Source organism: Nilaparvata lugens, chromosome 3 (genome assembly GCF_014356525.2).
Source record: "Nilaparvata lugens isolate BPH chromosome 3, ASM1435652v1, whole genome shotgun sequence".
NCBI lineage: Eukaryota > Metazoa > Arthropoda > Insecta > Hemiptera > Delphacidae > Nilaparvata > Nilaparvata lugens.
Genome location: NC_052506.1, coordinates 5016353 through 5035428, shown reverse-complemented (window position 1 = coordinate 5035428; position 19076 = coordinate 5016353). Strand labels below are relative to the sequence as shown.

The following is a 19076-nucleotide window of genomic DNA, read 5'->3' as shown; positions in this document are numbered from 1 at the left end:
TCGACGAATGAACTGAAAACTTGACAAAATGAGAACTCGACAAACTGAAAACTTGAGGAATTGACAAATTGAAAACTTTACAAATTTGAAGCTTAACCAAGATTTTAACGGTTTCACAATCCGGCGACACTGTAATTTTACTGATGATGTACCGTACTGAATACTATACGTACTGACGACTGAAAACTCGAACTGAACTTAACTTTTGACAAAATGAGAACTTGACGTACCTGAAGAATAAATTTAAATTTCATTGATCAGTTGTTATTCAAGGTAATTTTCTTTTTCATCCTACGGTCGAAAGTGTACATTTGAATAATATTGATGTTTGGTGTTTTTTTATGTAGGTTGGAGGGGACATGATGGCCAAAGCCAAGGACCAGAACGGCATTGCGCCCATCCTGTCACTGATGCGTCAGCTGCAAGGGCAAAACATACCATTGAAGGTTAGTTTATTTCGATTATTCACTATCCGTTCTTCTATCAAATCAGTAAAGCCTAGTTTTCCGAGTGAAGTGAGTTCTAAGATTCAAGTCGACGGTTTGGCATTTCTCTTAATGTTTATATGTTGCGCATTTACGGCGAAACGCGGTAATAGATTTTCATGAAATTTGACAGGTATGCTCATTTTTTAATTGCGCATCGACGTATATACAAGGTTTTTGGAAACTTTGCATTTCAAGGATAATATAAAAGGAAAAAGGAGCCTCCTTCATACGCCAATATTAGAGTAAAAATCAGACTATAGAATTATTCATCATAAATCAGCTGACAAGTGATCACACAGATGTGTGGAAAAGCCAGTCTATTGCTGTATTTCCATAAGGTCTATAGTTTCAATCAGGTACTTGTAGATGAGGATACTGCGTGAGGTCTACTGTTCACATAACTACTAGTTTATATGATGCCAATTGTCTTCACGTGGTTGCCAATTGTCCAAGGCCAGTCCATCTGAGCGAGAAGATGTGCATACGGGGATAACTATTGCCACGACAGTCGAAAACTGTAAGGTAAAAACATGGCCGAATGCTCCTCGTCTGTTGTGTCCCGTGAGGACTTGAAACGAATTTCAAATCAGCTATGCAAGGAATTTATCAGTGAATCTTGAAATGTGCTGGAAGAGGAGATACGAAACGATCTCATCTTAGTTTTCACTTCAGCTGCACCGAAGCCATGACTTCAGCAATTGCAGTTTGCCGCGCATTCTTATCTTTATACAATTCGTTTCTCTGATCCCATAAACATATTTTATCATTTAAAGCTCAAGAAATGTAATATTCACATCATGTCCCCATTTAGGTGCCATTTTCGTTGGAACTTGAGAAGACGTCTAACCTAACCTAGAAAACTTCTCACACAATGAATTGTTTCGACTGAACTGGCCAAAAACAAGACAACGCACTGGCCTTCACCGTTCATTCGGCACTAAATGGCGCCACAATTGAGATTCCGAGCGGTGGGGAGGCTCGCTGGGCCCATCCTGTTGTCGTCAGTCTACTCCCGGAGGCAGTTGAATTTCGGGCCAATTGTCGGGACTATTGGCAAGACAATTGGCCTGAAGTGTTCATACGAAGACAATTTATTTATTTAGCGTATGGCAGCATGCACAACACATTTATAATCACAAAATTCGAAAAAAGAAAACAGTAGAAAATCCATGTATAAAACGAATTAAAATATCTTAGTCACTTCTGACCTGGAAATTAGAGGCATGCTTCCAGGGAATTTAAGTAGGCTATTGATGCTGGTTTAGCCACCAGGAAATCTTCATGTGCACCCGTGTATGCTGATCTGGGACACTCCTCCACTATGTGTCTCAGTCTGGACTGCTCCACACTCACAGAAAGGGGAGTCAGCCTTCCCCCACTTATGCATCAGATAGGCACATCTACCATGATGAGTTCGTACCCTATTCAATGCCGACCATGTTTTACGAGGCAAATCGAAGCCTGGTGGCCTTTTGGCTACAAATGGGATGTCAATGTTCTGCTTTGCTGACCACGCTTGTTAAACTGAAACCTGTATCTATGGATGTAATTGCCGTCCTAACCCGGTGGCTTACGAGATTGCAGGCGGCTCTGATTGGCATCTTGTATATCCTCATGTATTGGCAGGCTTCGATTTTCCTCTATCTTCTAGGATGTGACTCAACACCGGGAGCCATTCCACAGGGATAGATTTTAGAACACCACCCATCATTCTCATTGAGTTATTTAGCTGAACATCAACCCTATGAACATGAGAGCTATTCATCCAGACCGGAGCACAGTACTCAGCAGCTGAAAAGATAAGGCTTAGGGCTGTAGAGCGTAATGTAGAGGCTGAAGCTCCCCATGATGTTCCGCAAAGTTTTTGCATAATATTGTTTCGGGTTTTTAGTTTTTCTGCTGTCTTTGTTAGGTGCTCTTTGAATGAAAGTGTCTTATCAAGTATCGACAATTGTCTCCCCAATTGGCATCGTATAAACTAGGCTTAAGGCCCGGTTGCACAAAAGCCGGTTAAATTTTAACCGTGATTGATTTCACGAGAACCAATCAGAGAAGGCTTTTTTGATAAGACGGCTTCTCTGATTGATTCTCGTGGGATTAATCACGATTATAATTTAACCGGCTTTTGTGCAACCGGCACTTAAACTTGTAAGTTCATCATGTTACAACCTGTAGTGAGTTCACTTCAAACTGTCAGTCTTGTTTGAATGGGTAGCTTTGATACTCGCGATTTTTCGCGATTTTCTCGAAAACGGCTCCAACGATTTTGATCAAATTCATACCTTAAATAGTCATTGATAAGCTCTATCAACTGCCACAAGTCCCATATTTGTAAAATTTTCAGGAGCTCCGCACCATCAACGAAAAGTTTGATTTTAGATTCCAATTATCAGGCTTCAGATACAATTTAAACAAAAAATTTCAAGTGGAAAAGATTGAGCATAAAAATCTCTACAATTAATGTTCAGTAACATTTTCACTTAGAATTGAAAATAAGCTCGAATTTCGAGAAAATGTGATTATTCAATTGCAAACTGTTGGCAACTGATAGCATACCTCGTGTGTGACCAGCGTTATTGTCCTGTCACCAGCTGGCTCATATCTTGGAATATTTATTTATTTATGAAAAACATGGAAGCATACAGGATTTCTCCCAAAAATTGCTTCCATAACAACACATTTACAATAATTCATTATACATTGTAAGAGTACAGAAAAAAGAATATTGAAAAATTACAAAGAAAGAAGAGGAAAAATAATAGAAAAAAAGAAATAAAAAAAAACAGAATCAGTAATAATCATACCCTCAAGGACTAGTGCAAAAGTGGATTCAAAAAACATACAACATCAACTCAACAGACAAGGACACATTAAAACACTCGACAGTCACACTCGCAGAAGTCGCCTACAATCCCTACGGAAGCAACTCTAACCGAATGACGACAAGTCGAGATGATCCGAGAAGCAATTGAAAATGAATGATGATCTATACATGGGAGAGTTCTGATGATTTAAAGTGTTGCAATAAGGTATAAATAATTTAAAACTGGAACGGCGAGGCACTGCAGAAATGTACGCATTCAACTGGGAAGGCAAAAACGTTGAGCTGATTCTGCCGTTGAATACATGAAGAACGAACAAGAGCATACTAAAATCACGTCTCAATGTGATTATGTGATATTAGACTTGAGATGCGCGTGAACACTAAAGCCTTGTACACACGTCCGTACAGATTCGCGCGAACAATCGTATGTACATATGCCTCAACATTCACTGTACGTCCTTGTGGACGCGATCCACGTATGCCTCGGCATTCAAAAAGCTATCTGATTTGCAGACGACACGAAGACATGGTAAATGTAGATTTTCCACATGACAACAATGGCGTCATTCCATCATTGAAGATAGTTATCACAAATTGCAGCAGTATCATTTTATTTCAATGACTTATATAATAAAACTTGGCAAACGATGTTGGTGGGTTGAACGATTGTAGGTTGAAGTAAGGAAATAAATTGCTACATGACGTAGGATTGACAGTTCAAACTTTATTAGGTTGTCAAAACATTATCTTGTTAATATACTGAATCTAATTCAACTAGTTATCTAAACAATAATGATATCATCATGAGGGAATCAATAACTCCACAAGAACGATTGGCTCTAACTTTGAGATTCTTGACATTAGGCGATTCATTTGTTGGTTTCCAATATCTATTCTGAATCTCAAAAAAAGAAAATTTCTACAATAATTCCAGAAGCTTTGATGACCTAATCAAAGCACTTAACACTGTCTCACAAAATTGACAGTCTTCTTTAAGGAAATTAGCCATAAATTGAATCAAATACTAAATTGCTGCCCATTTTAAACTAACTCTGCTCATACACATGACAAAACAAGATTCTCCAAAAGATTAGCTTCAAGATTTACCTTTAAGGAAATACTAGTTCAAAGTTTGAATAAATCTCTCTATAGATAGCCTAGCTATCTAAAACGTATAATACCATATAGAAGATTACAATTTTAATTAACAACTCTGATTGATAACATGAAACAAACACAAGATGATTTGATAGCCACAGTAAAATAATATTTGAGCTATACTTTCTTGTAGGAACCCTTTAGAGAAGCTTTTTTCACTTAAATTATGCAGTTCTAAATTTGTTAATCATGATACAAATTATATATTCCATGCATGTTTCTATTTAAATATTTGACAATCCACATATCCTACAAAATTACAAAAATCCTACAATTTACAATTAGTTATTGGATCACAATTTGATTTGTCATTCATTAACCTAATTCATTGGAATTAGGTTATGACGCCTTCATTGTTTACGTTTTGCCTCACTCGTATGGCAAAATCGCGTCCACACGTACATTCAATGCTCACCCGAGGCGCCTTTGAGCACGCCAAAATACCGACAGGGTTCCGGTTCGCCCACATGCCTCAGCGAACAGTGTCCACACGTGCGAATGCAAGCCCATACACGTATGCTCACCCGAGGCAAACGTACGTGTGTACACCGTTTAACGGCAAGGAAAGTTGTGTGAGTGAACACACATTTTTTTAAAAACCAATTTTTATTTTTTAAAAACCAACAGAAACCTTTATGAGGGAATTGAGAGTAACATAGGACTGGTGGGACATACTCGCGAGGGACTCCCAACCAACAAAAACCCCATTCGAATTTCCTTTATTATTAATTTTCATTTCGATTTTATTTTCAATGTTTTGAAGTAGTTTGTGTGTGTGTAGTTTGTAGATACAAAACTTGACGTTGCCTTTGTTCAATGAATGTGGTAGAAATAACATTTTTGTCATACTTACTCAATTGCAGCTGTTTTCCATGCATTAAATCAAGCCGGTAAACAGCTGTTTGCAGAACAAGAAAACATGTGATTTTCATTACAGCATACTATACTGTAAAGAGATCATATGTTCTCTTTACAGTCGAGTACGTTGGGACTCTACTGAGTCCTAATAACATCTGAGTAATTAATATACTAAACTCAAATAATTAAAGAACCCATTTAAGGAGTTTCAAGTTATAAGAACTCATCTGAAATCTTATAATTCAGGCCTTTATTATTTTATTTGAGTCTGTTATGAACTAGGCGCTACAGGCTAGGTCATGTTTATAGAATGCAGTAGCTCGAGCAGCAGCAGGTAAAGGTTTCTGATTCTTAGCAATATTATTCTTTCTCAGATGAGTATGAAAAAAATATTGTACGTAACTTACACGGTAACGTATTTACCGCATTTGTATGATAATTCTGCCATCAACTACGTTTCGGGCAGGAACAATCATACTTATGCGGTAAATTATCGTTACCGGACTTGTTACGTAAATTACTATTATCCATTTATTTATTGAATGTTTGCAGATGGACAGCGTGTGGGGCGGCCCGAATCCTTCTGACTGGTCACTAAAGTCTTCATCGATGATGTGGCCTGACGGTCAGCCGCAGCCCAAAAACATGAAGACTGAGCAGGAGATTCTGGTACACAGCTGTTCTCCTACTAAGAATGTAACCATCCTTACTTCCTACCTAACCTAACCTAAAATTTCCTCTCTTCTTCATACCTGCCTAATCCTCTTCTATACTCTGCTAAGATCTTCTAAGAATGATTGAATCCATGTCTATTGAGCATTATTTCTTGCATGTAATTCTAATTCCTTCCTATCTAGCTATATACTAGATTAAGTATATAGTTTATGCCCGGTTGCAGAGTCGTTACATAAAATCAAACATGCGTGATATAGTTTGAAATCACTGACATAAATGGTTGGTCGTTGCACAGTCGTTTGTTGAAGCCCATTTAGCTATATCTCGAATTAGCATCACACATAAGTCACACTGCAGCTCTATTCACTTTTTCCGTACATGCTTCTATCCAATCAATGTCTTGTCATCCGGGAAAGTTTCGATCGACATCACTGTGAACATACCTAAAAGACCTCACATAAAATTGATAAACAATATGGCGGCTTTTGGCGAGATTTCTCACCATATTTAGCGATTTGGAGGTTATAAACAACTTGAAAAACATAGGGAGAAAAAAATAATTTACTTAACTAGTTGTTGAACTATTTTAAAGTTTTTTTTTTAAATAAAGGGTGCTTTAAGATTTTTTTTATTGTTTTATTAATAATTTACTTATATACTGATGGCTTTCGTAAACATCTTTCAAAAAAAGCTATCACAACCTCTAAAATGCATTTGGCGGGAGTAGATATTGGATTTAACAGCACGACTTCGGGCGCATAATTTGACTGACCGTTTTTAGGTATTGGAGACATAAATAAGCTCTTTCTGACGACTGTGCAACGAAATCTAATTGGGCGTTTTTAGTTTTATTCCCTTTAGTTTAATTTGATATCTGTGAATATGAATTTATGGCTTCATAAATGAGTTAACTGCCTGTTTTTAACTTTATTTGACGACTCTGCAACCAGGCATCAGTGTAGTAGAGTTATTGTGTAGTTTATTAAGATAGTAGAGAGTTTACTCTCACTCTATTGATTTCAAGTCTCTTTGTCCTATTAATTTAAAGTCGATAATTTTGTCGATTTTTTTTAGTTGGATTTTTTAATCTTTTGATGGTCCATTCAATCACTAGCAAAAGGTCAAGATAATTGCGGCGTAAAAGGGATTGAGTACTGAGCATGTGCTTTGTTTCTCCCGCTATTGGTTTTGTACTTCTCGCAGTCCAGCCAACCTGACGAACTTCTCATTCTCTCGTAACTAAACCTTTCTTTAACCTTCCAGTAGTCGCGCCCTACTCAATCACACGAGCAGTCGCGTGTTGTATTTTGTACACCATCCAAGTGTTGTGTACTCTGTTTATTGTCAACACATATTAATTAATTGTATTATTACTTTTTCCATCTTCTTGGATTATTTCACGACTATGAAAATTTGGATGATTACCATTTCATAGCTCAATAAGGTACATCAAGTAAAGCCATCAATTCTGTATTATTTGGTTCGTTTACAGACCCTGTATACAGTCTTTCCCTATCTTATGCACAGTGCGACTTATGCACTGTCGCGAATAAATGACACCTAAAGACTGAACCATTGCTCGGTTGATACTGCAACTCAGTGGAGTGATGGGGAGAAAGTTTTGGAATGCATAGGTGACTCATTCACTGACACCATCTCATTCAATAGTTTTGTGCAGCAAAAAAACTGACACTGTTGTACTTTTTACAATAGCGCGACTGCCGGAAGGATAAAAAACATCATTAGTATGGTTATTGTAGATAATCATACTTGATTCACTAAAGATTTCAATTCATCAAAAAAGAAAAACATTCAAGTGTTTGTGGGAGGGTTTATTTGTTGTCAGGATGAATATTTCCTTGGCCTTTTTTCAAAATTTACAAGTATTTTTCATATTTTTAGGAGGACCATAGAAAAGCTGAAGAAGAAAAAAAGAAAGAAGAGAAAAGGTAGGAAATATTTCTTGTATTTCTATTAATATTCTATTCACCTGGATAGCATTGACTACATCTAGAGTAACTATATTACCGAGTAATTATATTGGGTAATAACATAGAGAAACAATAGCTTAAGTAGATATCCCATGTTATAGGGCGTTTATGTCGCAACTTTTACTGTTATCTCATATTGTCGATTTTTACTGTTTTGACCGGGTATTTCTCTATCGTAATAACTACATCTTGTTTCAGTATCAGCTGATCATAAAGTTATACCATAGAGAAACAATAGTGTAAGTAGATATCCCATGGTATAGGGCGTTTATGTCGCAACTTTTACTGTTATCTCAAGCTGACAGTCCACGTAGTTCTTTCCTGTGAAGCTTTATGACGCAGGTAGTCTCTCATATTGTGCCGTTCATACACTCTTACCCGGTCAAAACAGTAAAAATCGACAATAATAGACAGTAATCGACTGGAGATAACAGTAAAAGTTGCGACATACATAAACGCCCTATACTATGTGATATCTACTTACGCTATTATTTCTCTATGGTAATAACTGCATCTTGTTTCAGTATCAGCTGAACATAAAGTTATACCATAGAGAAACAATAGTGTAAGTTGATATCCCATGGTATAGGGCGTTTATGTCGCAACTTTTACTGTTATCTCAAGCCGATTATTGTCGATTTTTACTGTTTTGACCGGGTAAGAGTGTATGAACGGCACAATATGAGAGACTACCAGCGTCATAAAGCTTCACAGGAAAGAACTACGTGGACTATCAGCTTGAGATAACAGTAAAAGTTGCGACATAAACGCCCTATATCTACTTATGCTATTGTTTCTCTATGGTTATACTGACAACTTTAATGTAAATCTTACTATAGCAATTGTGCTAGCCCAGAATTAGACCTGGTTGCTCACGATTCCAGTAGACATTCTAGTTACTGGAGGCAGGTTACTGGAAGCAAGTAATTAGTTGAGACGTACTTGGACAGGTTACCTGTATTCTGTAACCTTTTCAAGTAAACCTTCACACGGATCGAGTAGCATGCTTCTGGTAACTGCCTCCAGTAACTTGAAAGTCTACTGGAATCGTAAAAACCAGACACAAGATATTGATTTTGAACTATAGTCCAGTCATTGGTTGAATAAGAAACATTGATAATAATTATATCTCTATAAATAATGATGTCGGTTTAAAGTGACTATCACTAAGGACCGAATTTACCAAAACAAAAACTTGGTTTGAGCACCAATTGATTCTAAATGAACAAAAAATCACATTACAAAACTTACTTGGAACCAACTGTCGCTCAAACCTTGTTTTCGTTTTTGGTTAATTTGGGCCTAAATCCTTAGCTTTTCTCTCCCGATCTGTGTTTTTTTTGAAAAAATAAAATAAACCTTCTCAAACATGGCCTATAGATTCAAATTCACAATTTTGGTTTTTATGCATTTTTCCGTTGTAATGTCTTTTGATTTGCTTTATAATAGTTATTTGTATATCTAGAGTGAAAAGTACTACTTTTTCTCCCTATGGGAAAAAGTTTGAAGCCCAAGGCGAAGCCGAGGGCAGCAATTTTCCTGAGGGAGAAAAAGTATTTTTCGCTCGTGATGTACACAACATTTTTCCTCCATCTACATTATTTTATAGAAACTGCAAATAAAATCATTCCAATAACTTACGTATTGGTGACAATGATTCCTAACAATATAACCTAAATCTAAAACCCTAATAACCGGTCGTCTGATTGGCACTGCCGATTGCGCTATCTATCGGCAAAAGTTGTAACAATAATTATATCAGCTGGGCAGCTACCAAAAATGGCTGACTCCAGATCACGTGGTTCAGATTTGAATTGCAGATCAAAAATATTTGTTGGCTGGTATTTTGAATAGAATAAAATATTTTAAAAATTGTATAAATTTTTATCGTCTACTAATATTAAGAATATAATAATTATCATACAAACATATTATATTTCATGAGTTGATCAAATTTCTGGTTGTGGTATTGAATTCAGTTGACTCAATGACTGACACCTCTATTATGCTTTCTCATCTGAGCTTAGACCTTCTAACCTATTACAATGTAAGTTTCAAAATAGAGATGCTCCCCATGCTATTTAAATGGAATCACTTTTCCTCCCTAGGGAGTTTTTCTGTTTTTTACTACCCGAGAGCGAAAAAGTGACACTTTAGTATTAGGTTTCAGGGAGTAAAATAAGTACTTTAGACAGTAGGTGGAGGAAAAATGATTTGAGGCCCGGTTTTTGTCAACAATGATATCAAAATTTGGTTTGGCTATTCATTTATTTACATTATTTACTAGCTGGCCCGGCGAACTTCATATCGCCAAATAGTTAATGCATCTCATGACAAACTTTAGCTGGATGCACACCTTAGGAGGCGCGATGCGGCATTTTGCATCCAGGTGCTTCTTGCTTATATTGGTTTGAATGGAAGAACTCACACACACACACTGAATCGGACATGGCGTGGAACGGTGTGATAAGGCAATCTCCATAAGATCAACACTTCGTATCACCAAGCCGCGCCTCCTCAGGTGTGCTTAGTCTTAGCTTACTTAATCTGATGCACTATATTTTTATAAAAATCCAACAATCAGTATTTTATATGTCAATATGGACTTCCTATGTGCTTAGTTAGTTGTATAGCATTTTGTATTTTTAGATATACAGTAGAACTCTAGAACAGTAGAATTATCCGAATCACTTTCAGAGAAAAATTTGTCCAAAAAAAGTTTAAGTGCGCTATTATTCTTCCCCCCGCGAAGCTAGTGTTTGCGCGTTCGCTCACTATTGTCCTTCCCTCCAAGAAGTCAGTGTAGTAAAACATGCGAAAATATCATGTTTCTTTCATTTAATTCAATAAAAAAAATTGTGCGATATCAAAACGTAGATTTTTTTATCTCCAGTGGCAATTTTTTCAAAAAAACTCCGATTATCCGAATGGGTCCCGGTCCCCATTAATTCGGATAGTTAGTGTTCTACTGTAGTTGAATGCAGCTTGCTGGGAAATTGAATGGCATCTCTCCTTGCTGCTGATTTTCCCGTGCATATTCTAAATTTACAGCATTTCGAGTTCTACGACCCAAGTTTGGACGTCGTTTACACCGCGGCATTATTATTAAAATTAAAATTTTGTCAATCAGTAGAAAGAAGAAAATAGAAAAACAGAGCTGTTGAATGACGCAATGATTATAACAGCTGATTTCTATTTCTGTGTGTGGCAAGCTCACCAATTAATATTCTTCCATAAGGATTACCTGTCAACTTTGAAGGACCGTAGGAAAGAGTCCTGAAGTCTGATCATAAATTTGATAGGCCATAAAAGAAACAAAAAGAACTGAACAAAAATTATCAAATTCGGTGCACACATAAAAAATTATTGGATGTCAAAATTTGAGGCTCGATTTTTATTTATATAGATTATAATTTACATTTTATTACTTTAATGATTGTTTTTACTTTCCTTGCCTTATCACAATAGGTAAGGAAAGTATTGCTTTCCGAAAAAAATTAAGGTACCCCAATTTCTATACGTTTCAAGGTCCCCTGAGTCCAGAAAAGTGGTTTTTGGGTATTGGTCTGTATGTTGTGTGTGTGTATGTGTATGTGTTTCTGTGTACCCGATATCTCTTCCCCCAATTAACGGAATGACTCGAAATTTGGAACTTAAGGTCCTTTCCCTATAATGATCCGACAAGAACAACTTCAATCAAATGCAATTCAAGATGGCGGCTAAAATGGCGAAAATGTTGTCAAAAACAAGGTTTTCGCGATTTTCTCGAAAACGGCTCCAACGTTTTTGATCAAGTTTATACCTAAAATAGTCATTGATAAGCTGTATCAACTGCCACTAGTCCCATATCTGTAAAAATTTCAGGAGCTCCGCCTCATCTATGCAAAGTTTGATTTTAGATTCCCAATTATCAGGCTTCAGATACGATTTAAACAAAAACATTCGAGTGGAAAAGATTGAGCATGAAAATCTCTACAATTAATGTCCAGTAACATTTTCACCTAAAATTGAAAATAAGCTCGAAATTCGAGAAAATGTTATTATCCAATTGCAAACTGTTGGCAACGGTTGATTCTATTAAATGATTCACTATGAAGAGATAGCAGACCTTGTATGTCTCCAGCGTTATTGTCCTGTCACCAGCTGGCTCAGATCTTTGTTTATAAGTAGACTTGAGAAGCGCGTCAACACTAGCGTCAGGTGATCAATTTCCATAACGGCAAGGAAAGTTGTGTGAGTGCGCCACACCAGATTTTTCAATGATCTTTTTTGTATATTTTCCAGAAAGCAGGATGATCTCAAAAGAATCGAAGAACTGAAAGCGGCAGCGAAGCTGGCCGAAGAGGAGCGAAAGAGAAGAAAGCAGGGAAGAAGAAGAGGAGAAACTGCGAAGGCTGAAAGAGGAGGAAGAAGCGGCTGAAAAGAGACGAAAAAAGGAGGAGGAGGAAGCACGTAAAAAAGAGGTGATTCTTTGGTTCTCACAGAAATGCATTCATATAGTGAGGTCCACGTTATAATGGCAGTGTTTGATTAGCAATGGTATTGCTATTCTTGTCTATCATTCAACAAAGCGGATAGCGCTATCTCTTTCTCGCTTTGCTCTGTTGGCAAATCGTCTTTAACAATGTAGAATTGATGATTAATTGAAAAACATTTAATCTTAATTTATTATGAAATTTTTGAAAAATATATAATTTATTGCCTAATGAAATATATTGATTATTTTAAAGGAGAATGGACAGTTTATATTACATCAATAAACCTGTATAAACTACCGGCTATAGGAGGCATTGATAAGACAGAGGATCGGAACGTTGTTATCCTATCTTTCTCCACTGCCATTATAACGTGGACCTCACTATAGAAGTGTATTCACACTTGAATACATTATCTATATATATTAAAGCGAAATGGCACTCACTCACTGACTGACCGACTGACTCACTTACTCACTCACTCGCAGAACTAAAAATCTACCGGACCAACAACGTTCAAATTTGGTAGATAAGTTTGCCCTTTAGAGGCGCACTAAGAAATCTTTTAGCAATATTTTAACTCTAAGAGCCGTTTGCACAGTGACACTTTAAACTAAATTTCATTTTAAACTGGATTAAATCGGTATCAAGTCTTGTTTGTTATAATTTGTTTCATTTTGAGTTTAAGCCACCAGCTGATTTAATCGAGTTTTAGCTTTGACTGTGCAAACGGCCCTAAGGGTGGGTTTTAAGGGTTTAGTTCGTCTTTTAGTATGTATATTCTTCTTATTCCAATCTCTTAATTATAATTGAAAAATGTCCATACCATATGTTAATATAGAACTATAATCTCTTCGAAACAGTTGTTAACTGGTAACTAAATTAAAAATTTTGTCAGGTTGGCATTAAGTTGAGTTGACTTTGTTAGGTTGGCACCAAGTTGAAGATTGAAATGCATTTATCGCGGAAAAATTGATTGGGCACTGCTACTTCAATCAGAGCTATTCCTGGGAATATTATATTACTAGCCATCAGGCTCGTTTCGCTCGCCATATCCGTTTAGCCAGACGTTTAGTCTGGACCCCCGACTGGATCGTCCCAACATATGATAAAAATGCTCAAATGAAAAATGCAGGCGGGCGAAGCGAGCCTGCTGATCTCATCCTTGGACGATCCAGTCGGGGGTCCAGGGGGCGGAGCCCCCTGGCTAGACGGATATGGCGAGCGAAGCGAGCCTGACGGCTAGTGCTGTGAATGAGAGTAGTGCGGTGAATGTCACTTTGAACTGTCATGAAAAAAATCAGTGCTCCCTATTTTTATCAAAGCTGAAATTTGAAGGTGAATCTTATCACAGGCTTGAATACTATCGTCAGGCCCACGTTTTAATGGCTGTGGAGGAAGATAGGAGAACAACGTTGCCGATTCTCTGCCTTGCTACTGCCTTTTATAGAGGATAGCTGATACCGGTTATATCAATTGGTCAATCTTGTTTAGAATAATCATTTATTTTTTATTTGTCAAGAAAATATATATTCCAATGATAAATTAATAGGTTTTCATAATTGAGTATGAATATTTTGTCAATATGTCTACATTGTAAGAAAAACGATCTGGAAACGTTGCAGAGGTAGAAAAAGATAGCACTATCTGCTTTGCGAATGATAGACAAGGATAACAACACCAATTTTAACGTGGATCTTATAGTTAAAAGATGTCCGTAATAGTATCTTAAGTCACAAGGGGTATTTTGCAGGCGAGAATGATGTTCCTATAGTGAGGTCCACGTGATAATGGCAGTAGATAAAGATAGAAGAATAGCGATGCCGATTCTCTGCATTAATTAATCATATTTCTACACTGTCAAAAACATAATTGGCACCGTTGTGGACCTAGAAAAGGATAGTACCACCGGCTTTGTTGAATGATAGACAAGGATAGTAAAACCAAAGTTGATCAAATACTGTCATTATAACGTGGTCCTCACTATAGTCGAGGCGTTAGCCGAGACTGAAATTTCATTCGAACACTGCAAAAGACGTTCGAGTAAGGTACACTATTTTTTGTCATATAATCAAAAGAAGTATAATTGAGAAATAGAAAACATTATTTGCTTGTGCTGAAGTTATTACATGCATTCTACAAACATAACCTAGTTTACAAATTCCGAATCAGGAATTTTGTGGAAGTTGACAAAACTTCCACCTGGAGTGCTAAAAGGCGGTTTTTGTACCAGTTTTGCTGTTCCTATTTCGGAATTAGGTAACATACTCGACTGTAAAGAAAACATATGCTTCTATTACAGTACAGTATGCTGTAATGAGAATCATATGTTTATTTGTTTTACAATCAGCTGATTACCGGCTTTATTTCATGCATGGAAAGCAGCTGAGATTGAATGACTATGACAAAAAATATAAACTTCTCAACTCTATTATGAATTATTTTCCATCATGTTACGTACTCATGAGAAAACTGGTATCTTAAGGTGCGTACAGATATACGCGCCGCGAACATGAGCAATTCACTTTTAATCAGCTGACTATAATATCTGTATTTTTACAGAAACGGTAAGTTACAGATATAAAAAGCCTGGCATCAGCTGATTAAAAGTGAATTGCTCATGTTCGCGGAGCGTATATCTGTACGCACCTTTACAGTTGTTTGTTTTGATTGTGTATTATTATGTATTTTTTTCACAATATTATTAAATTATTTATAATATTCTAACATTAGAAACATACATCCCACCTGGAATATGTATTGTTTTTCTATTCCCTTTTCTCACCATTTGCCACCTTGAATTCATCCCCGAATTTTTTTGAACGTGTATTTTAATTTAGAAAATTTGAATTTTCAGGCTGCCGCGAAAAAAGCTGAACTAGATAGGTTACGAAAAGAACAGGAGAAGAAGAAGAAGGAAGAAGACAAACGACGTAAAGAGGAAGAGAAAAAGAAACTGGAAGAGGAGAAGAAGAGGAAACTGGAAGAGGAGCGAAGGAAGGTCGAAGAGGAAAAGAAAAAGTAAGATTGGTTTTTCACATTTTGGTGCATATCAGTTGAAAAATTTGTACATTTTAATTCGCTTCCATTCTCTATTCTTCTTCTTCTTCTTTCTCTCTCTCTCCAATGGCGCTACAGCCCAAATCGGGCTCTGGCCTCAACCAAAATACGCCTCCATCCATCTCTATCTAACGCCGCTCTCTTCCATCCCCTCAATTGTAACATTTCATTAGCATCCTTTTGCACTCTATCCTCCCATCGCTCCCTTGGTCTCCCCACAGGTCGTCTTCCTCCAGGCTGACCAACTAACACTTTCCTTGGCACTCGTGTTTCAGGCATTCTTTGCACATGCCCTGCCCATCGGAGGCGCATCAATTTTATGTGGGCCGATAATTGGGGCTCTGCATAAAGCTCTTTCAATTCAGCATTCGTACGTATGCGCCATTGTCCATCCTCGCAAACCGGTCCATAGATTCTTCTCAGAATTTTTCTCTCAAACACATCTAAGATACCCGCTGTTCTGGCTGTGATGGTCCAAGCTTCACTACCGTAGCAAAACCACCGCTCTTATTATACTCTTATAGAGCTTTATTTTACATATACGGTGTACATTTTTATTCTTGAGTATGCTCAGTAATGAGAAAAATGTGCGATTTGCGGCAAGGATACGTTTTTGAACTTCTTCTTCTTTGGCTGTGCCTTATCCCAATTAAATGGGGTCGGCATTCCTTTCTCTTAGTCTGCCTCTCCATAAAGCCCTATCCAATGCTTCCTCTCTCCTCCAACCACTCTCCCGCAAGTCAGCCGCTATTCTATCCCCCCACCTCATCCTAGGTCTACCTCGTCCTCTCACACCATCCAAAACCAAATCCTGCACTCTTCGTCCAATTCTCTATTAAAGAGTGATTATTTCTAACACAAACACAGATTAATTTTATTTAATTTTTAAAGATTATTTTCAACTTTATTAATTTTCTAAAATGGCTGAAAAAAGGTATTCATATTTCTTCTACTTGAATGAATCTTATTGTATTTCATAACCTAGATCATTCTTTACATAGTATTCGAACACTACTAGTAATAATAAATAGACGCTGCCAGACATCTGTGTAATGCATGCAATGAATAATCCACTTGTCAGCTGATTGATTATGAATAATTCTATAGTCTGATTGATTCTATCTTCAAAGTAGATGATATAATTATTTATAGTGATATCAGAGTATGGAGGAATTCCTTTTCTTTTCATATTATCCTTAAAATGCAAAATTTCAAAAAACCTTGTGTATACATCGACGCGCAGTTAAAAAAGGAATATTCCTGCCAAATTTCATCGAATTCTATCAACGCGTTTGGCCGTTATCACGTTACATACAGACAAAAGCAAAATCGAGTTAGAACTAAACCTCACTACGTTCGGTCAATTATGAGTTGCATTCATTTGATTGGTGACAAGTAAAGTGCTATAACTTGTTGACCGAAGTGAAGCTGATGTTTTAGTTTCGACTCGATCGGCGTTTGTTTGTTTGTACCGCAGTTACAGTCGCAGTTATTGTCCGATTTGGATGAAATTTGGTATGCAAGTTCTTTGAAACAAGGCGCAGAAACGTATGTGTAACGATTTTTGGTAAGACCTCCGTTTTTTGTAATATTTAAAAAACCGTAAACTAACCTTAAAAGTTACTTTTCATATCTTTGAAGATACAGCAATTCATGTTCCTACTTTTTCGCTACAGTGTCAAGTCTTTTGTTTTCCTTTAGGTATGAGATCGGAAACCGATTTGTGAGCATTAACATTCTGCATAGGCACCAACAAACTCATCTTATTTAGAATCATTTTCCATCTCACCATCGTCTGTGAGACGATTCATCATCTAAATTGCCTACTGCATATCCCATTTTTCCGTCAGTTGACCGATGTCTTATAATTGATTATTAGAAAAGTTGTAATATATGTTTATATTGTAAATATGGAGACGATATAAAGGTACCTCCTTAATAAGTCCGGTGTCCCTGCAAACAGTGTCTCTAGCACTTTCAATGGAGAAAATAATGGATGACATGGCTAAATCTTCACAATATACTGTACTTACTGTACTGGCCCTTCTCATTAGATTGAAAGTTGTATTCATGAGCGAGGTCTACTGTTCGCAGAACTACTAGTTACCATATATATAATGGTTATTTCTAGATCAATACCAATTACAGTATAAATTTGTTCTAATCTAAAAATAGACACTGAATCAGTGTCTCAACTCACAAAATCTAAGCTCTTTGCTCGTATTCTCAATCTGGTTTGTATTGGAGGTTTCTATTTCAAAAAATGTTGGTACCTCTGATCTCATGAAATTGGAGCTGGAAGAAATATTTATGTCCCTGGAAAATATTATCGAATATTATATTATCTTATTGTTTGTAGGAAAGAAGAAGAAGCAAGACGAGCGGAACAGGCAAGAAAGCAGAACGAAGCGTTGAAACGTCTCCAGGAGCAGGCGAAGAATGCGACACCGTGGGGCACACCCTCGGCCCCCTCCACCAACATGTCCGAGATACTCAAGAACGACAGGCGACAGGTCTGACATTCATTTTATATAGATCTCTATGATTTCAATTTTAACATCTAGGGCCGTTTGCACAGTCAAAGCTTGAACTGAATTTAACCAGCTGGTGGCTTGAATTCAGGTGAAGGAAAATCTGAATAGAGCTGAAGTATGTCAGTCGTAAGGCTGAGACATTGACGGCTTAAGGCAGTTCGGTACACTTTTTTTTAATTGGATAATCTTTTTCAATATAATTGTTAAGATCATTAATCCCGTTCCCCGGAAAGTGTAGACCAAGTCAGAACGGCAGTTGTTACTAGTCCTAGACGATCGACTCGACGACACTGACTCGGTCTACATTTTCAGGAGTACGAACTGAACGGGGAAGACCAGGTGGTTTCTTTTTCATCACAGAACTAGTACTCCTAAACGCTGCAACCCATCTGAGTACAGTATTTCGATCGGGCATTACACCTCGACCCTCAACTCATATAGGTCCTTCTTAAGGTGCGTACAGACTTTCGCTCTGCTCCGCAATCGAACTTCACTCGAGCAGATCGATTGATGATCGACCGGGGAGCAAAAGTGGAACGCGAGAAGAGCTAACATCTCCCGTAACGTTCATGATCGGAGCAAGTGCAGAGCGAGGGTGGAGCGTGCGCGGAGCATGTTAGAGGGGAGTATATCTGTACGCACCTTAAGAAGTCCTGACATATTAGAGTGTATTTCACGGCCGTACGTTCTCTGTTGATGAATATTGTGTACTGTAGTTGTGTACTGTAGTTGTGTACTGTGTTGTTGAATAAAGTGTGTTTGTGTTGCAGCAACTGCAACAACAGCAGCAACAGCAGCAGCAACAACAGCTGTTACAGCAGCAACAACAACAGCAGCAGCAGCAACAACAGAAGATGCAGTGAAGTGGGCCGAGCACAAACCGACTGCCAAGGTCAAGACGCTGGACGAAATTCAGGCTGAGGAACAGGAGTACCTGCTCGCCAAGGTATCCAATTAATTCATTATTTTATTCAATTCATTCATTTATTTATTCATTCATTCATTCAATTATT

The 19076-nt window shown here is 37.3% G+C and overlaps 1 protein-coding gene across 1 annotated transcript in view; it reads left to right on the top strand.

Annotated features, from left to right (window-relative positions):
• Positions 1 to 19076, top strand: part of LOC111061659 (GRB10-interacting GYF protein 2) — a 91430-nt gene that overhangs the window by 48482 nt on the left and 23872 nt on the right. Inside the window, 7 exon segments of the mRNA XM_039425304.1 lie at positions 348 to 446; positions 5881 to 5997; positions 7906 to 7952; positions 12279 to 12416; positions 12418 to 12457; positions 15327 to 15490; positions 17889 to 18042. Of these exon segments, the coding sequence (XP_039281238.1) occupies positions 348 to 446; positions 5881 to 5997; positions 7906 to 7952; positions 12279 to 12416; positions 12418 to 12457; positions 15327 to 15490; positions 17889 to 18042 (759 nt within the window).